Source organism: Protopterus annectens, chromosome 6.part0, assembly GCF_019279795.1.
Source record: "Protopterus annectens isolate FY-2018-M chromosome 6.part0, PAN1.0, whole genome shotgun sequence".
Classification (NCBI taxonomy): Eukaryota; Metazoa; Chordata; order Ceratodontiformes; family Protopteridae; genus Protopterus; species Protopterus annectens.
This window is the reverse complement of record NC_056737.1, coordinates 30,100,761-30,119,811: the sequence shown is the minus strand read 5'-3', so window position 1 is coordinate 30,119,811 and position 19,051 is coordinate 30,100,761. Positions and strand designations below refer to the sequence as shown.

Sequence of the window (19,051 nt, the reverse complement as noted above, 5' to 3'; positions counted from 1 at the left end):
TTTTCTCTCTCCATGTCTCACAGTCATGTTCTTTTACTAGATCTGTTACTGTGCATTTCCATTCTATTTAACTGCTCATTTGTCACCACTGGTTTTCTGATTTATTGTTAGGTTTCACATTGAGTTGCCAAATAAGGCATAGTATCAGGGGTATATGACCTGTAGGAGAAGCAGTTGCTGCTCCACACAAATTATTACATTCAGGGACACCACAGTGTGGTGACTATAAGTTCATTGATGGCAGTTCACCTTTACCACTGAACAACCTGGTGCTTTTTTCAGGTAGTTACTACAAGTTTCTTCCTTTCAGTGTTCTAAAGAAGCTTGCTTTGGGATATTTTTCTCCCTTTTGTGAAAATCCATATCTGCTACTGAATGATGACTGTTTATTTAAACAACAGATGTTAAGACTACATTACATTATTTCTCTGTCATATGCATCTAAGAAGTATTTTTCAAAAATGTATTGAAACTTTGTAAATGCGAGGCTTTCCTGTAGATCTTGAGGAACCTTGATAGATGGTGTGTGATGTAACTAGTCTTGTGTTTTAAAATTAAAATACCATTTTTCAGCATCTGTTTTGAATTTTCCTTCCCATTTGATAGCAGATTATCAATGTACTCAGTATACAAATAATTAGGCCTTCAATTATATATTTCACTTGCCAATACTTGTAATTAAGTCCACGCATTTCCATTTAATTTGTAGATAATTGTAATGCAGTTTTAAAAGAGCTGATTGCTGACTTGACAGCATATGACAACCAAATGAGTGCTGCTACTTTCCTTCTTCCATCCCTTTGCCACCAAGATGACTTATCACTGTTGGGACCATCACTACAAGAGACTGATCATCAGTTTATTGAACAGCAGGTACATTTGTAATTTCTACTGTAGCTGCATTTTGATAGCTGTATCTAAGAAAGATTGTCTTCAGTTGTTTGTTGTAACCATTTCCATATTTATACTTATTTTTGCTTCATTTAAGTTTCACAAGCAGTGCATCTGTGTTCTAAAGTAAATATGTTGTACTCTTCTTAACTCATTCACTCCAGAGCAGCTCAGAAAAAGCTGCCTCCTTAATTCCACCATAGGAACAACAGTGCAGCCTGAGCTCATTTTCAGAAAATCCATTTCTAATACCATACAGAAAACAAATGTTCATAACTCTTTACCTATAAAAGCTAGACTAAAAGTGTAAATGTGAAAGTTCTTCAGCAGACACTGACCTTTCCAACAGTGTAAATGTTGATAGTGCATATCAAAGTCATTATTAATTATTTGGCAAGGAATGCTGATATTATGCATATTTTTTACCTTTTTGGAAAAGCAAAGCACAATATTTTGGTCAGTGTACCATGTAGACCCATACCATTTTTATTTAATTTGTTTGTATGAATGTCGACTTTAAAATGATACCTTAACCATTACTATGTGATGCTCCTTTATGGAGATATTCACAGAAATATGATTAATATAATATTTCTCATAATTGATAAATAAACAAAGCATAATATCTCATCACCTGTAACAGAGAGAGGGTACATATTAGTGACGAAGTTGTGTGTCTCAATGTCAGCTTCAAAATGATGTATCATTTGTGTCATTATCATGCTCCCTTGCAAAGATATGGGCATAATAATGAGGAGTATTGGAAATGTATAATTTTCTTAATCCTACAAGACTAAACAAACTGTGATATCTGTACATGTGTACACTGCTCTTACACAGTTCTTTTACCATGTTGTAAGGAGTAACAGTGTCTTCAAAATGAGGTATTACTTGGCACACTGACATGCTCCCTTGCAAAGATATTTACCAACATATGTAAAAAAAATCATAATTTCCATAACCTGTCCGAAACAAACTTTGATATCTGTACATGTGTACAACATATAGGCACAGTTCTTTTACCATGTTTGAAGTATGAATAATGTCTTCAAAATGAGGTATTACTTACCACACTCAGAAGCTCCCTTGCTAAGTTATTTACCAAAATATGAAAACAAATAATATTTTCATAACCATAATTCCGAAACAAACTTTGATATCTGTACATGTGTACAACATATAGGCAGAGTTCTTTTACCATGTTTGAAGTATGAATACTGTTTTCAAAATGAGGTATTACTTACCACATTCAGAAGCTCCCTTGCAAAATTATTTACCAAAATATGAAAAAAATCATAATTTCCATAACCATAAGTCCAAAACAAACTTTGATATCTGTACATGTGTACAGTATGCAGACACAGTTGAACATGTTGTAAGGAGTAATACTGTCTTCAAAATGAGGTATTACTTGGGACATTGACATGCTCCCTTGCAAAGTTATTTACAAAAATATGAAAAAAATCATAATTTTCATAACTTTAGTCCTAAAAATCTCTGATAGCTGTACATGTATGCAGCATACAGACACAGCTCATTTATCATGTTGTAAGGACTAACACTGTCTTCAAAATGAGGTATCACTTGGCACAATTACATGCTCCCTAGCAAAGTTATTTACCAAAATATGAAAATAATCATAATTTCCAGAGCCAGAGTCCTAAACAAACTGTGATATCTGTACATGTGATATCTGTACATGTGTACAGCATAAAGACACAGTTCTTTTACCATGTTGTATGTACTGATACTGTCTTCAAAATGAAGCATTACTTAGCATGTTGACATCTTTCCTTAGCAAAGTCATTCACTAAAATATGAAAAAAATCATAGTTTTCATAATCTTAGTGCTAAAAAAACTGTGATATCTGTACATTCTGTACATGTGTATAGCATACAGACACATTTGTTTACCATGTTGTACGTACTGATGCTGTCTTCAAAATTAGGTATTACTTAGCACATTGACAACTTTCCTAGCAAAGTTATTTGCCAAAATATAAAAAATAATGTAATAACTTTCATAACCCAAGTCCTAAACAAACTGATATCTGTACATGTGTACAGCCCATGGGGACAGTTCTATTACCGTGTTGTAAGGACTAACACTGTCTTCAAATGGGGTATTACTTAGCATGTTGACATGTTCCCTAGCAGAGGTACAATTACAATTCTTTTACTGTGTTCTAAGTAGCGAAAAAGGTTTATAAGTGATGTAATACATTTTCACTTACCATACTGCCCCTACTTGGTCATGGTTGTTTTCTATCCTTTGCCACTATGTGCATGTTACTAGTATATCATGCATTGCTGCCATCATGCAGTAATTCACAAACATATGAACTATATAACGACAATGGATACCTTCAGCTGTATCTTGGATACCTTCATCTGTGTCCTGCAATAGATACAACAGTAAAAATGAAAGAAAGAAGGGGAGGGGGGGACTTCAGCATGACTCCGCACTGACAGAAAACAAAACCTGGCATGTGCATTCATCAATATGCTAACGACTTTTAGTAATGTGAATAACAGTGGCAGCTGCTGAGAGTTTTACCTGACAAATGATAATGACTCAGTGTCCTACTTTAACTGCACTTATTGTAAATGAATATTGTGATAATGACTTGTATTTCATTACTGCAAGGCTTTGCATGCTCAGACTAAGGTAATAATTGCTGCAAATAATCTGCTGAGCAGACATTCCTTACATTTCCGGTGTAGATGTTACATAAGACTGAGTCATTACCAGTCTGTCAGGAAAAGAACAGAGTAATTAAGTAAAAGTAGTATAATACATATATTGCTAAGCACTTCTTCTAACTTAAATTCTACACATAACCGACAAAGCCAGAAATATTGTCCAAAATGTATGGTGTGTGTGTGTGTATGTGTGTGTGTGTGTGTATGTATGTATGTTTTATATATGTGTGTGCGTATATATATATATATATGTATATATATATATATATATATATATATATATATAAAATGTACATGTGTGTATGTATATGTGTACATATGTATCTTTATGTGTGTGTGTGTGTGTATATTTATATATATATATATATATATATATATATATATATATATATATTTATATTTATATTTATATTGCATACTTGTATTACTTCCCCAACCTGTCATTTAAAAAAAATTAAACTTCCCCTCCCTGACTTGGCACCTATGTCTTTAATGGACACAGGCAGCCTGTAAACGTTTCATCTCCCAAGCCTTTGCATACACTTCCCATGGTTATCAGAACTTGTCAGAGATTTGAGATGCATGGCTAGGCTTAAAAAGGTCCTTGTGGTCATCGGCCTAGTAAACACCTATGAACACATGTTTGCATCAGTTTCCCTCTAAAACAGTTAGTCTGGTCTTAAAATCCATGGTTTCTGTAAGTAATATATAGAAAATTGTACTGAGTAGAGCAGAAGGAGTATACTTGTTCATCCCTGTCAATGTATTAGCACAACTTAGATCTATGGCTGGGAATCAGAAATTGTACCCTAGGACTTACCACTGTACTACAAATGGACAGAGGCAGGTCATAAACTCTTTATTCCATGCATTGCTCCCCCCAAATTATCTATGGTATGATCCCAGTTATTCTCATTAGGGGTAATATACAATTATCATCCATGGGCTGGGTAAGGACACTCTATAACTAAGTGTGATAGGTTAATTTGAACACAGAAAGGCTAGCCTGGTACTTACCTCATCTGTATAACCAGATACTTTCAATATAAAGACCCCCTGCATGATCACAATTACAACCTCCTACCCACTACATGATCACATGATTACAACCTCCTCTGACACTCATCCCCATTGCATTTCTTTTACTAACCTAAATTGCTATCTTCCTCTACCAGCACTACCACCAAAACACACACATAGAAACACAAAACACACACCTACATTCGCGGAGGCTCTCAATAAAAACCTGCCCAGGCATCAGGGATATCCAAAGCATAAACGCAAGCAAACTTCACCCCCCAACACAACCCAAATGACACATGGCCCACAAACTCAGTGTGCCACTCAACCACAGCCCATAAGGCATAACAATGTACCCAACACTCTAGTCATAGGTGACTATAGTCAGGCACACTGATGTTCCACTCACTAGACTAAACAAGGAGAAAGTTACTGTCAGCTGCTTGTCAGGTGCCAGGATCCGCCACATAACGCATGCACTCAGGTCACTCCACAATAAGTACAAATATGACACTGTCATTGTCCATGTTGGTGTGAATGACCTGGGATGTACCTCCCTGGACTACATGAAAAGAGACATGGAGGAGCTCTCCGATCTTGTATCCCAGGAAGGTATGACCCTAACCCTGAGTAGCATCCTGCCATCACCCAGAATGATACCACAGTACAAGGACAAAATGATTGACTTCAACAATTGGCTAAGCTTCTGGTGCCATTCTAAGGGGATCCAGTATTTGTCTGTTTGGGACGACATGATCAACAGTCCACGATGCTTTGCCAGAGATGGCCTGCACCTGTCGCCCTTACGATTCCAGATACTGGCTAAGGCTCTTGCCACCCCTATAGTGCCTTTTTTAGGCAAGGTTCAAATGACAAATTCACCACCGTAACAGGTACAAGCAAGCAAAATCTGAGGGTAATGCTACTCAATGCTAGAAGTCTAAACCTCAAAATGCACTCACTCGAGGCACTCCTTAAAATGCAGAACATTGACATCTGTACAGTGACAGAGACCTGGTTCAAAGCTCCAGAGAGCACCCCTGCATTACCAGGCTTCAATTCATACCACACCTTTCGGCCACCTAACCCAGAAAGAAGCACTAAAGGCGGAGGCATGTCCATATTCATTAAGGATATCCACACCTCCAGGCTAGTTGCACAGCATAATGCATCCAAGATTATCCAAGTGCAACTAACTCTGGGCAAGACCGCAATCCAAATTGTAGCTTGCTACAGACCCCCCACCATGCCCCAGGATTCACACTCCTCATTTCTTGATACACTGGAAAGTATTAAGGTACAGCCCAACACCCTAATAATGGGCGATTTCAACTACCCCACCATTAACTGGGAAAACTACTCATGTACCAACTCTTTTGCTCAACGTTTTCTAGAATTCATAAATTCCAATGCCTTGGATCAACTTATTCACACCCCACCAGGGCAGCAATATCCTAGACCTGGTCATTACCAACATGGGAAACCAGTGTTCCACACCAGAGGTCAATTCCTCGTTGGTCAGATCCGACCACAAGCTAATCAGCCTAGACATCCACATCCCACCCCAGCCTCAATTAGGGAAACCTTCGTAAAAAAACTTCTCAAAAGCCAACTTCACGCTTCTTAAGACAGAAGTGGCAAACTTCATGACACCCATGCAGACGGACAATAGAGGTACGACTGCCGAATCCTACACAAATGCACTTTATAAGCACTTACACGAGTGCATGGATCATGCTATCCCTAATAGAACCAAGATGTTATCCACCAAAAAAAGGAAGCCAATCTGGTGGTCCTCTGTCATAAACAAACTCTACAACAGAAGAAAGAAACTGTTGCAAAAAAAAGAGTAAAATCCCATGACTAGAGGAACTCCCTGGTCAACCTCAGTAAGAAGCTGAGATCCCTCATAAAATCCTCCAAAGCTAGTTACGAAAACAAAATTGCCACTGACTCTAAAGACAACCACAAAGCATTCTATAGCTATGTCAAGAATCTAAATGGGAACACTCAGATCTGCTCTGAGTTACAGCATAATGGCACTAAATATACAGAACCAACCGATATTGCCAACATCCTAGCAGATAGGTTCAGTGCTAACTTTACCCCCCTCTCACCCCCTAGAGAGCCCATCTCTATACCGGAAGAATGCAAAGTTTCTGTAATTACGGCTGCACAGGTAAAAAACACACTCTCCAAAGCAAAGAACACAGCATCCATGGGACCTGACAATATCCCAGGCTGCGTTCTACACGAACTACAGAATGAACTGGCACCCTACCCAAGTATCATGTTCAATCATAGCCTCACCTCAGGCTTTGTACCCACTGAATGGCGCACCGCGACAGTTATCCCACTGCACAAAGGGGGAGCCACGATGGACCCCGGGAACTACTGCCCCATTAGCCTGACGAGCCTGGTCTGCAAGGCCATGGAACGTATCATTGTGGAACTCATAAACAAAGACATTGGTAATCTCCAAACTCTGGACCCTACTCAGTTTGGATTTGTAAAAGGCAGATCATGTCTCCTAAACCTGATTGACTTCTTTGAAGCAGTCACCAAAGCCATAGATGAGGGTAAAATGGTTCACACAGCTTATCTAGATCTCGCCAAGGCTTTCAACACCATCTTTCACTCTGGAATTATAGATAAGCTCACTAAACTAGGTATAAATCCCTATGTCACAAGATGGGTTGCCAACTGGCTCATGGACAGAACCCACACTGTGAAAGTACCGGATTCCAAATCCGACATCAGACCAGTAACAAGTGGAGTACCACAGGGTTCAGTCCTGGATCCTCTCCTGTTTGGTATCTACTTCTCTGAAGTGCAGGCCAACACAGAAGGTCTTTGGCTAACCAAGTTTGCAGATGACTGCAAACTAGGAGCCATAATCGAAACTCCTAACGATGTGGACAAACTACAAAAGGGCCTCACTGAGACAGATACCTGGTGTCAAAGCCATGGCCTGAAGCTCAATGCCAAAAAGTGTATTGTCATCCCCTTTGGTAAAAACTCTGTAGCCATGAACTACCACATAGCTGGTAGTCTACTTAATGCCGAAATTGTGATGAGACCTTGGGACACAGGTGGACAGTAGTCTCTCCTTTGATAATCACATCGCCACAGTGGTCAGGAAATCCTTCTACGTGGCTCATCTCATCACAAAAGGATTCTCATCCAGAAAAAAAGAGGTCATTGTTCCCCTCTACTCATCACTCATTAGACCCATTATAGAGTACAACGCCCCTTTTGGTATGTACCTCATAAGACATCTACAACAACTGGAAAGACCACAGAAATACCTCACAAAGAGGATTACTGGCCTCAAACAGATACCCTATGCAGACCATCTCAAAAAACTACAGCTTTACTCCATCGCATATCGCCTACTCAGGGGCGATCTCTGCCTAACATACAAAGCTATGTCAAACCCAGAGCTGTTGGATATGCTCCACTTAAAGAAATCCCAATCCCTCCAAGCTACACGCTCTAGGGACCTTAACCTTGTCACCACAATAAACAGAACATGCTGGAGGGATAGATTCCTGTCCCAGAGACTTCACATACTCTGGAACAGACTACCTATCTATGTCAAACAGAGCTCCTCATTAGCACTCTTCAAGAAAACCTTGATGATTGGATGGGAAATGGGAAATTCACCCCGGGGATCACTCCTGTGGCTCTGCTCGACAGGGGCACAGGAAAATAATTTTCTTGGGTGGTGAAAGCCAGGGTATATTTTTTGGCTAGGCTTGTATGGGCTCTAGGGCCGATAGCCTAGTACCTACCTATGAACCTATGTCTTTTTACCCCGCTTTGACCTTTAATTCATTTTCTTGAGGGGAGTTCTGGAGGTTTAAACTGACTTTTATGAATCACAATAATCACAAAAAGTATTTATTTTGTTTTAATTTATAAGCAACTTACAATATCTCAGTACTCACTGTGTGTGTGCACACAATATCTCAATACTCACTGTGTGCACACAGTATCTCAGTACTCACTGTGTGCACACAATATCTCAGTACTCACTGTGTGCACACAGTATCTCAGTACTCACTGTGTGTTCACACAGTATCTCAGTACTCACTGTGTGTGCACACAGTATCTCAGTACTCACTGTGTGCACACAATATCTCAGTACTCACAGTGTGTGCGCACAATATCTCAGTACTCACTGTGTGCACACAAACTGTCAGCAGCATTTTGTTTGTCTGTATGTAAGGTTATATATGAGACTATGCAGTTTTGACTGTGTTACTTGGTTGTTGAGATATTTAGAAAAATATGAAAATTATGACACTATATATATATATATATATATATATATATATATATATATATATATATATATATAAATACATACATAGTATAAGAACAACAACCACTCCTAAAATATATTGATAAATAGAATACACTTAACCACATTTCTATCCATAAAAATAAATGTGCAAACTGCTACCCAAAGATCCACACCAAGAAAACCAAAAATGATCAGGCAAAAACAGCAAGACAGGACCACCACACCTCTAAAATCCAGTATAAATTTATTCACAGAAGTAGAACAGGATAAGCACTTTCACATGAACAACTCACGCTTCATCAGATCTTAGAAAAGAACAAGCAACACAGTTTAGATACCAGTGTATCATATCAATTAATTAAAATAACTACCAACAATTAATCAGTTTAAATATGACCAAGTAAAACAAATTAAAAACAACCAAAAACTAAAAAGACTTTAAAGTGCAAGGCATAGGAAACTGTCAAACAAGTACCGGTTTCCTTCTTGACTTAATAACCAATTCATTTATTCACTTGGTCATTTAAGAGACCATGCCTCCAGTGCAGGTTTTATGCTAACACAATTTTTGAGCCCAGGATGAATGTGGGCACGTAATCTCAGAATTCATTTCAACTCAATGGACTCCAAATGATTATTTAAGTTACCCCCTCTCTTATTCTTATGTACAAGCTGTAAGACCATGAAGCTAAAACTATGTAAATTAAAAACAGCAACATGCTTTGCTAGGGCATTCTGTAAGTGCATGTTCTTAATGTCATAGATATGATCATATATCCTATCTTTCAACCTCCTAGAGGTCTTACCAACATAGAAGCAATCACAGCACTTACAGCTAGCAAGGTACACTAAATTACTACTGTCGCAAGTGGCATTAAACCTGGGAAAAAACTTAAAATCCAGGACAGGGTGACTTAAAAACGGTGTTATAGATATCACACTACACATGTTGCAGTGTCCACAAGGAAAGGTGCCAAGTCTTGAATCCCTCACACTCATAACATCACCCACATGTTTGGTTTTGTCATTACACAAAAGTAGTTTCAAATTTAAGCTGTTTCTATAGACAAAACATGGTCTCTCCCCAACTATGCTGGATGTAGTGGGATCCACAGTAAGTACACGCCAGTTATGTCTGACGATGTCCGTCATAACCGCATTGTCATTGGTATAAGACGTTGTAAAACAAAGCCTATTCCCCCTGTAATTTTTACCTATACCATATCCTGATCATCTCAAATTATCAAAACTTCATTCTTAGCTCTGTCTAATATGGACTTACTATAACCCCTGTCATTAAACAAGCGATCAAGAAGATCCACTTGAACTTTCAAGTCATTGGGATCCTTACATATTCTTTTGACCCTATAATATTGCCCTTTGACTATATTGGAAAAAACAAACCTAGGATGCATGCTACCAAACTCCAAAAGACTATTCTTCCAACAAGGCTTGCGATAGAGGCTAGTAGTTATTATGCCAGAATCATTCTTGTACAAAGTGACATCTAGAAAGTCCACACTAGTCATAGAAGATGTCATTGTGAATTTCAGAAAATCAGTTGTAGATTCTAAGCCACTCCTAAAATATATTGATAAATACATAAAAAAAATTATAAATGCAGTCTAATAAGGATGAAGCTATACTTTTGCCTGTAGCTAACCAGAACTACTACCGAATTTAATGTCACCAAATCACTCTAGGAATTAAAACATCTTGGGATTAAATGCACTTAACCAAATTTCTTTCCATAGAGGAGTAATTATAAACAATCTGGTTAATGCCACTTTTTTGGTATTGCTGATTGTCATAGTACCATATAATAGTCTGGACAGAAGTAAAGTTTAAGGAATTGTTTTCAGGAAGTTGGTTATGAAATATCAGCGTGCCCTTCTTCTCGGTAACAGATCAGGTCAGAAAACTGGTGGAGATATAATAATTCTAGTAAAAAAGAAATGTCAAAAATAATAAAATTAATAGGTGCAAATGCATCTATGTTTGAAGATGCCCCAAACTGGCGTATAACTAAGCTGGTCATAAGCAACCACATGTAATTACTGAAAACTATATTTCTGTTACCCCAACCACTGAAAACACCATACCTGACATCCTAAAGCTGGCTAATAGAGGCAATACAGTGATTGCAGGAAACTTTAGTATTGATCATCTCTTGCTAAGCACTTTGTATCCCAGAAAAACTTAATTAACTAATTATGTTTCCCATTGGACCATACCCCTCAAACAACATGTCTTTGCTTAATTTATTAATAACCAGCACTCCATACAGCCATAAAAGATAACTTGCCACCCAAGCACCCTCAGCAATTGCTTGCCTGTACAAGAAATGTTATAAAACCCAATAGCACCCAAAGCAAAATCAAATAAATGTAACAAATAAAAAACAAATCCAGAACTAAGTTGTAACCAGTGATATAAGATCGTTGACAATTTAGATTGGTCATAACTTTGTCAAAACCCAGATCTATTCCAGACCTCATGATTGTTTTATGCACTTATTAGTACAGTCATTGACAAAGCTTTTGTGGGACATACAAATGTATGAGGGGACACCACCACCCCTGGACCCTTGAACCTCTGGACAACTGTGCAGTAATCACAGACAAAGGCAAAAACTAATGAGTAAAAAGATGCAGAATCATGGGCAGATTTTAAACATTCATATTCCATATTCCATTATGGGGAGCGATTGTTACTGAAGTGCATTACCAGTTGAAAATGCCAGTATCCTAGTTGCGGTTATATATGGAACTGCTTAGCTCCTAATTTTGCAGATAGCTACAGCTCTTTTTTTTTTCTTTTTTTAAAAGAAAGTTTAAGTGTAAGAGGGTTAGGAATCAGAATTTCAGTGAACAGCACTACCATAAACTAGCAGTAAAGAAATATTTCTACTGAGGAAATGAAAAATTGATAAAATCTTCAGTCTCTATAGGGCTGTGTGTCAAACTCGCACCTCAGTATGCTGCCAAATATCCAAATGTCACGAGTGAGCAAAATGCTGTAGCAATAGCATACAAATTCTTAAACCGATCACGCCCATAATTTTTCAGCACACTAAAAGCTGCCATTGAGTGACACTTTTAAATAAACCATTACGGAAATGCTGTTGTAACTCAAAGTGCTAAGAACTGCAGTCACCTGCTGCACAGATGTATTACAGTACTAACCTTCAAAAATACATGTACATAGAGGGTCACACAAATGCATATAGACATTTATTTGCTCACTCTGGTTTAAGTATGCACCTACACTACAGCTTTCCTAGGACTCAAACTCTGTTGCACAAAAGATGACACCATAAACATCCATAAAACAAGCAAGACGTAAATCACAACCTTTGCTAGCTGTGAAAAAAAAAAAAAATAATGCATGCATAATGACAAGACTATGACTACAAAGAGCAAAAAGAAACCATAAACAAAAAACAACATTATTCACATTTTTAGCAGCAGACTTCACTGACAGTTTATGCATAATGCCAGATGGCAAATACTTCTTAATCCACACAATATTTACGCAGCATACACTTCCAAGATTATACTGTTCTCCCTAAACAACAACAAAAATAAATTAATGTGCTTCTTATACTGTACCATATTTGCTTCCCTGAATTTTCCCTTGCACTGTCATCACTTTGGGTTATTCCGTGCTTGAGTGATGAATCCTCTTGCAGCGATCTGATTGACTGACACTGCTTGCATCACCAGCTGGGCCAATGAAAAAATATGGGCTAAGCAATGGTGTTTGCTAGTTATCTCTACTACCCGTAAATAAACCTTTGGCTTTCAGAAGGTTCTTTTTACACTTCTATTTTTTTTATTTTGCTTTAATATAGGTGAAGGGGGAATGCTAGTGTTTGTGCTTACTATAACTGGGAAAGCAGAGAAGGTCGGCTAGCTATGAACAATCACAACCATAGAAAGGGTACCCAGCAAGCTGATTTTATTCAAAAAGTCCTGTTTAAACAACAGCTAACTATACTGTGAAAATAAAGTTGAGAAGGTAATTAGTACTTTTTCACTTTAATTTTCAGCAGTGGGAGTTGCATTGTGTTAGTGAATTTAGTTGCGCTCCTAGATGACCTCAGATGTAACGTATCAAAATAGTTTGCGTCTCAGGGAGTGCTCGGATGTAACTTTAAATGCGCCCTGTGATGGTACTCAGGTTAATGAGTTAACAGATCATGTTAACGGGATGCATCTGATGTCCACCCACTCATTTTATATTAATGCTTTGTCTTTTATTTGAAGAGGTCATTCAGCTAATAATCAATAGGGTTATTAGGGGTGCACATGTAAAAAGTTTTGTTCTAGAAAAAAGTATAAAGAAAACATGGAAAATGGTGGTAGGAGTTCAGGTTGCTGGGTGGCAAGACATTTCCCTATGGTACGGTTAGCTAGGTACACATGGTTAAAGTGAAATCATCAGCAGGGATATATGACTATTGGATATTCACTGCAAGCACATAGAGGCATGCAGTATCATGCTCATAGCGTCAGTAAACAAGTCCGGGGGAGTAATGTCTGTGGCCTCCAAGGCACCTAAAAACCACAAGCAGTATGCCAGACGTCAGCAGCAGGATGCCCAGCGTGCATGCCATTGTCAGTGAAAATGCAGTTTACAATGGGCAGCGCTTTATTAATGGTGTGTGTCTGGAACATTACCCCTTTTGTAGTGTTTTGGGAAGTATCTACTGGAGCATAAGTGTGACTACAGCAGCATGTAGGATTTCTTCTATGCTCTAGCAGACTTCTACATGTTGTAGTTATATAGGTATGTGCTGTACATAAAACACAGCACACATTACTTCCCCTGCCCCCATGCATTGGATTATAGAAGCTGTAGGTAGGCATGAAGCTGCAAGGGAATTTGCGATGGCCATTTGTCTCTGCTGCCAGATTTAACTTTAGTCATGTGTCAGCAACCAAATATACTGCAGGGAAATGGCTTGTCAGCTAGCAGTCTGAACCCAGGTAGCAGCTGAAGAAAATATTTTGTTTAAATAGGAATGGCTATCAGTAGTGCATTATAAATCTGTAAAAAAAATTGTATTTTTTTACTTGTGATTATTTCTAGACTGCTAAAGTTGAGGATAATAACTGAAATTAGTCTGCTAGGGAGTCATGCCTGTCAAGGCAAACATTATAGCAAGGGAATGTTAATAGACAAGGCGAGTTTTGTTCCATTTATGGCCGCCATGAATTCTCACAGCAATGTTTGCAAAAGTGTCCAAACTTTAATTTCCATATGAGTACATCGACAAGTGAGAAGATCGACATCCACTTCTCCGACACGAAAACACCGACACATGAAATAAGCGAAACTGCAAATCACCAATATTCCCTTCTCCGACAAACAAGGACTAAGTAATACAATGATCGTAACACATGCATAACACTGCCACACTTACTAAAACATGGTAGGCATGATTAGCGAACCTAACAGCTGTTACAGAAATGTGCATTGAATGAACATCTCCATGCTGTTAGCAACTTGAGAGGCAGTGTACAAGGTAAATACTCGCGTTATAGAGTACATAGCGCACTCAGTATCGTGAGTACTTAGATTGTACACTGCCACTCGGTTTGCTGACAACTAGTACATGTTAGTCAATGTACATTTCTGCAACAGGTTTGAATTTCGCTAATCATGCCTACCATGTTTTAGTAAGTGTGGCAGTGTTATGCATGTGTTACGATCATTGTATTACTTAGTCCTTGTTTGTCGGAGAAGGGAATGTCGGTGATTTGCAGTTTCGCTTATTTCATGTGTCGGTGTTTTCGTGTCGGAGAAGTGGATGTCGATCTTCTCACTTGTCGATGTACTCATATCGACCCATATATATATATATATATATATATATATATATATATATATATATGTGTGTGTGTGTGTGTGTGCGTGTATCATTTGTTAATTGGGGTAGAACACTGATCTACAGGCACCATTTTCAGGTTTTCCTAGCTGTGGATTTCTACATAGTACATTCCAGATAGACAGCAAGAGAGGCAGTCTTATTAGAGATGAAAGACCAAAACATGCAGTGGGAGTTTACATATACTGTATAATAATACAGGTTGCATGTGACATTGCAGATAGTGTATGATAACTGAAACACTGTAAATTATTTTTAAAAAGTTACTTCCCAGATATGAAGTTCTATATAGTCTTGTATTTACAGTCCTGTAGTATTAAGGTAAAATTATAGCACAAGGTAGTAATGTAACTTCCAGTAGGTATGTGTTGATGGTGTATGGAGTTGGAGTGGGTTTTGGGTTGCAGTGATAAAACATTGTTTGGTGCATTTACTTTTGCTTTGTTTAAAGGGTAAGGTCTTTAGTTCTTTCCTAAAGGTGAGCTAGGAAAAGTTTTCACTTATTTGTTTGAAGATATGTTTACAAACTTTGGTGCCCAAGACTGAGAATGCACATTTAGTGTATTCTGTATTTGTGCAAGTTATTAGGAGATTGGAGATGAAGGTGGAAAGAGATCTAAGACTGGTGTCTGTCCTGTTGTGAGTTTGCTAGTGAAGAAGGTAACGATTTCCATGTTAATAAGTTTAAATATCTTGGTTTGGGTCTAGCCCTCGGCAGTTATCTGCCAGTACTGACCAGCAAATGACAGTGGCAGAAATAAAAGATTTGTTTGTGTCTGCTGTCCATACTGCCAATGTGTCACTAACTTCCTGTTAAAAAGAAAGTTGCTCGAATAACAGGATATGTTCGACTGCTTTTTCTAAAGGATACTAAGCCTGAAACATAAATGTATGTCATTATTTTAGTAATTTGGTCCTTAATAATTTGTCCGAAAACTATGGACTCTGTGAGGCACAGAACAAATATAAGTGGCAAAAATATGGAGAGTTTGTGAGGATAGTATAGTTAATATTTTCAGAAAGTGAAGTAGGATGATGTTGAGGTATAGTGTTAAGAAGGAATGGTTGAGTAACAGTGATAAAAGGATTGTGAAACTGTTAGTTTGTTTATATGGGAGTAGATACAACATGTAGGAGAGTGGGTACTAAAATGTTAAAGGGGAGGCAGCTAGAGGAAATGAAGTTTGAGTAAAAATAAGAAGGTGTGGTGGGGAAAATATGTCTAAGTAATAGTATGTTTGTTTGACTAATGAGTTGCTTAGAACTCGAGGAGAACAACTAGGCAGGTGTGTTTTTGCTTCTGTTAAGAAAGAAGTGAGTAGTTGTGTCTAGGGTGGAGTAATAGAGATTATAGGGTATGTTAGTCATGATACTAACCTACTGGAGTGACTGGATAGGTGTAAATTTAATGCATGTGGAATTTTGTTGGTGGAAATTGGGGTAAGGTGGTGTGTTTATCACCCTGGAAATTAACTGGTCCAGATAGAAGGATTTCCTGAATACAGTGGAAAAATGTTTGAATGAGAGAGAGAGAGCTCTCCACATAAATACCCAGGTCTTGAAGAGTAGTACAACCTATAACATTTGAGGTAGTAACATCCTTATTTTTTTTTTCTAAGTGCTACTATGCTGCAATTTTTTTTTTTTTTGCATTTAGCTTGAGACTGTTTTGAGTAGATCGGGTATGGTGCAGTTTATCAGCAGATGAGCAGGTAGCAGTGCTCAGTTTGTAGCCATCACTAAACATGGTCAACCACACTTAAGAGCTATTGGCTTGGGTGTCTGCAAAGTAAAAACCAAACAAGAGACTGCCCAGCACTGATCCCTGTGATATCCTTGTCATTACAGTTTTTATGTTCAGAGCAGAGAGGCTATGAGCAACTTTTACTATTTGGGATCTTTTGGATAGCCATTTGGCAATCCAAGGCAACTTAAGTGTTTACATTAAGTTTAAATAACATTTCCAAAAAACGATGCAGTAGGTGAAACAATGAAGCCACAGAGAAGGAACGGATGAGATGAAAAGTTTAATAGTTTTAAAACAGCTTTTGCTTCCAGCAACACTCAGCACATATAAACATTCCACATTACGTTTTGTTTACATATTACTTCATCAGATGTGGGCTCAAAGGGAAATTAACAGACCTATAAAGCTACTCTCTGAATATAAGCATAGCCACAATAAATTTAGGTATTCCACAAATTTGCAGCTGATAACCCTTCAAGTATAACAACAGGTAACTTCCTTTTACTTCAGTTTACTGTAAGGGAATTATGTAGTTAAGAGTATGAAGTTTTGGAGAATATCAGTCCTTAATCAACTGGAAGAAATCTTAAAGTAAAAGGAAGTTACCTGTTGTTATACTTGAAGGATTATCAGCTGCAAATTTGTGGAATACTTGAATTTATTGTGGATGTGCTTATATTCAGAGAGTAGCTTTATAGGTCTGTTGATTTCCCTTTGAGCCCACATCTTATGAAGTAATATGTAAACGAAAATGTAATGTGGAACGTTTATATGTGCTGAGTGTTGCTGGAAGCGAAAGCTGTTTTAAAACTATTAAAGTTTTCATCTCATCCGTTCCTTCTCTGTGGCTTCATTGTTTCACCTACTGCATCGTTTTTTGGATTACTGACTATTTGGGTGCTGTTTGGTGATTTTATTTCTGTTCTTAAATAACATTTCAATAACACCAGCATGTGGGATAGTGTCAGATGCCTTGGCTATCTCAGGCTTAGCAGCATGCACAGACAGATCACTTTCCACAGCCTCTGTAGCCTTTTCTTAGACATATACTAAGTTTAGAAGACAGGACCTACCCTACATAAAACAGTCTGGTTTAGTTGTCTTTGCATAAATGAGTTTTGCTGTATGTTGCATGGATTTGCACATGCTGCTGGTGGGGTTGAATGGCCTGTCATTACTTGGGTCTGCACAGGGGCCACCTTTGTGTAGAGGAGTGACAATTGCTGTTCTCCTGACAGCATTAACAAACCCTTTGGATAGACTGAGGTTGAACAGTTTAAGTCAAGACTGTGATAATCAGTATATTACACTGATGAGAATGCAGTATGGCCCTATGGAAAATTGACAGGGATTCTAAGACTTGTTGATTTAAGGATAAGTTCAATTTTAAGGGATGTGGGCACAACAATGTGGGTAGATGCAATAAAGATAGCACTATATTTGTATGCTTATATTGGCAATATCCTTGGAATGTGTTGTATTATTATGGATGAGCTCAGTGCATTGTTGAACCTAATTTCTTTACTTAATTGTAGATAGATTTGTAGTTTCCTTTGTTACCTGTGGATATCTTAATTTTGTTTTCTGCTTTACATTTTCTAGTAATGTGTTTACATTCCTTGCTGACACATTTCAACATGATCGTGATGTAGAGGGCATGGGGATTTCTTACAACTTTTCATTATTCTCCTTATTTATATAGTCTTTTAATAAAAGAGAGAGGTTTATTCCAGAATTTCCCATTTCCCATTACATTTAGGACATATAGGTACAGCTGTTTAGATGCTGGTAAAAATTAGAGGTGAATGTGGAACACTCTTATTTGGGTATTTTTGTGGATGATTGCTGGGTATTTTGCTTATATCTTCTACAAGCTAAAGTACATTTGCCCTGGAGAAGTCCCTAACGCTTGCTACATTTGGTGGTAGGATGAGAAGATAACCAATTTGAACTCATATTTAACAAGGGATGTGCTGTGGGATACAAGTAAGGGCTAGGCTAGCAAGGACCAGGTCAAGGATATTAAAATCTCTAATGGTTAGTTTTACAATTTGCTCCAATGCATTATGTCTTCCTTGTAAAAAGTGGACTTCCAAGCCATGCGTAAGTAAAATCTTTAAAAGATCTGTGATTTTCATGTTCTTGCTTTCTGTCTGTATTTCATTTGGAACAGGTAAAAGTGGGGTTAATTCAGTCTGTATCACATTATGATCACTGTTCACAAGTACTGGGAATAACTGAAAATTAATATTACAATTATTACCATTCAAACCCACAACATCCATGATATTTTGCCATTGGTTAGATTGTACACCATCTGCAATAATCCTACATTCTGTAATTATGAGAGAAAGTGTAGAACTGGTGGTTCTCTTAGGATTTGATAAGTCAATTAAAAGGGGCAAACTAAGTCCCCTAATATTTAATTCCTAAACCATTGTAACTAAATATGCTTTGAACATATCAACATTTGCTCCTGTCCCCCTGT

The 19,051-nt window shown here is 37.8% G+C and overlaps 1 protein-coding gene across 2 annotated transcripts in view; it reads left to right on the top strand.

Moving 5' to 3' along the window:
- HEATR5A (HEAT repeat containing 5A) overlaps positions 1 to 19,051 on the top strand; it is a 2,570,019-nt gene that overhangs the window by 884,016 nt on the left and 1,666,952 nt on the right. For both annotated transcript variants that reach the window (XM_044073826.1, XM_044073825.1), the window contains exon 14: positions 710 to 873. In XM_044073826.1, the coding sequence (XP_043929761.1) occupies positions 710 to 873 (164 nt within the window). The remainder of the gene's footprint in view (positions 1 to 709; positions 874 to 19,051) is intronic.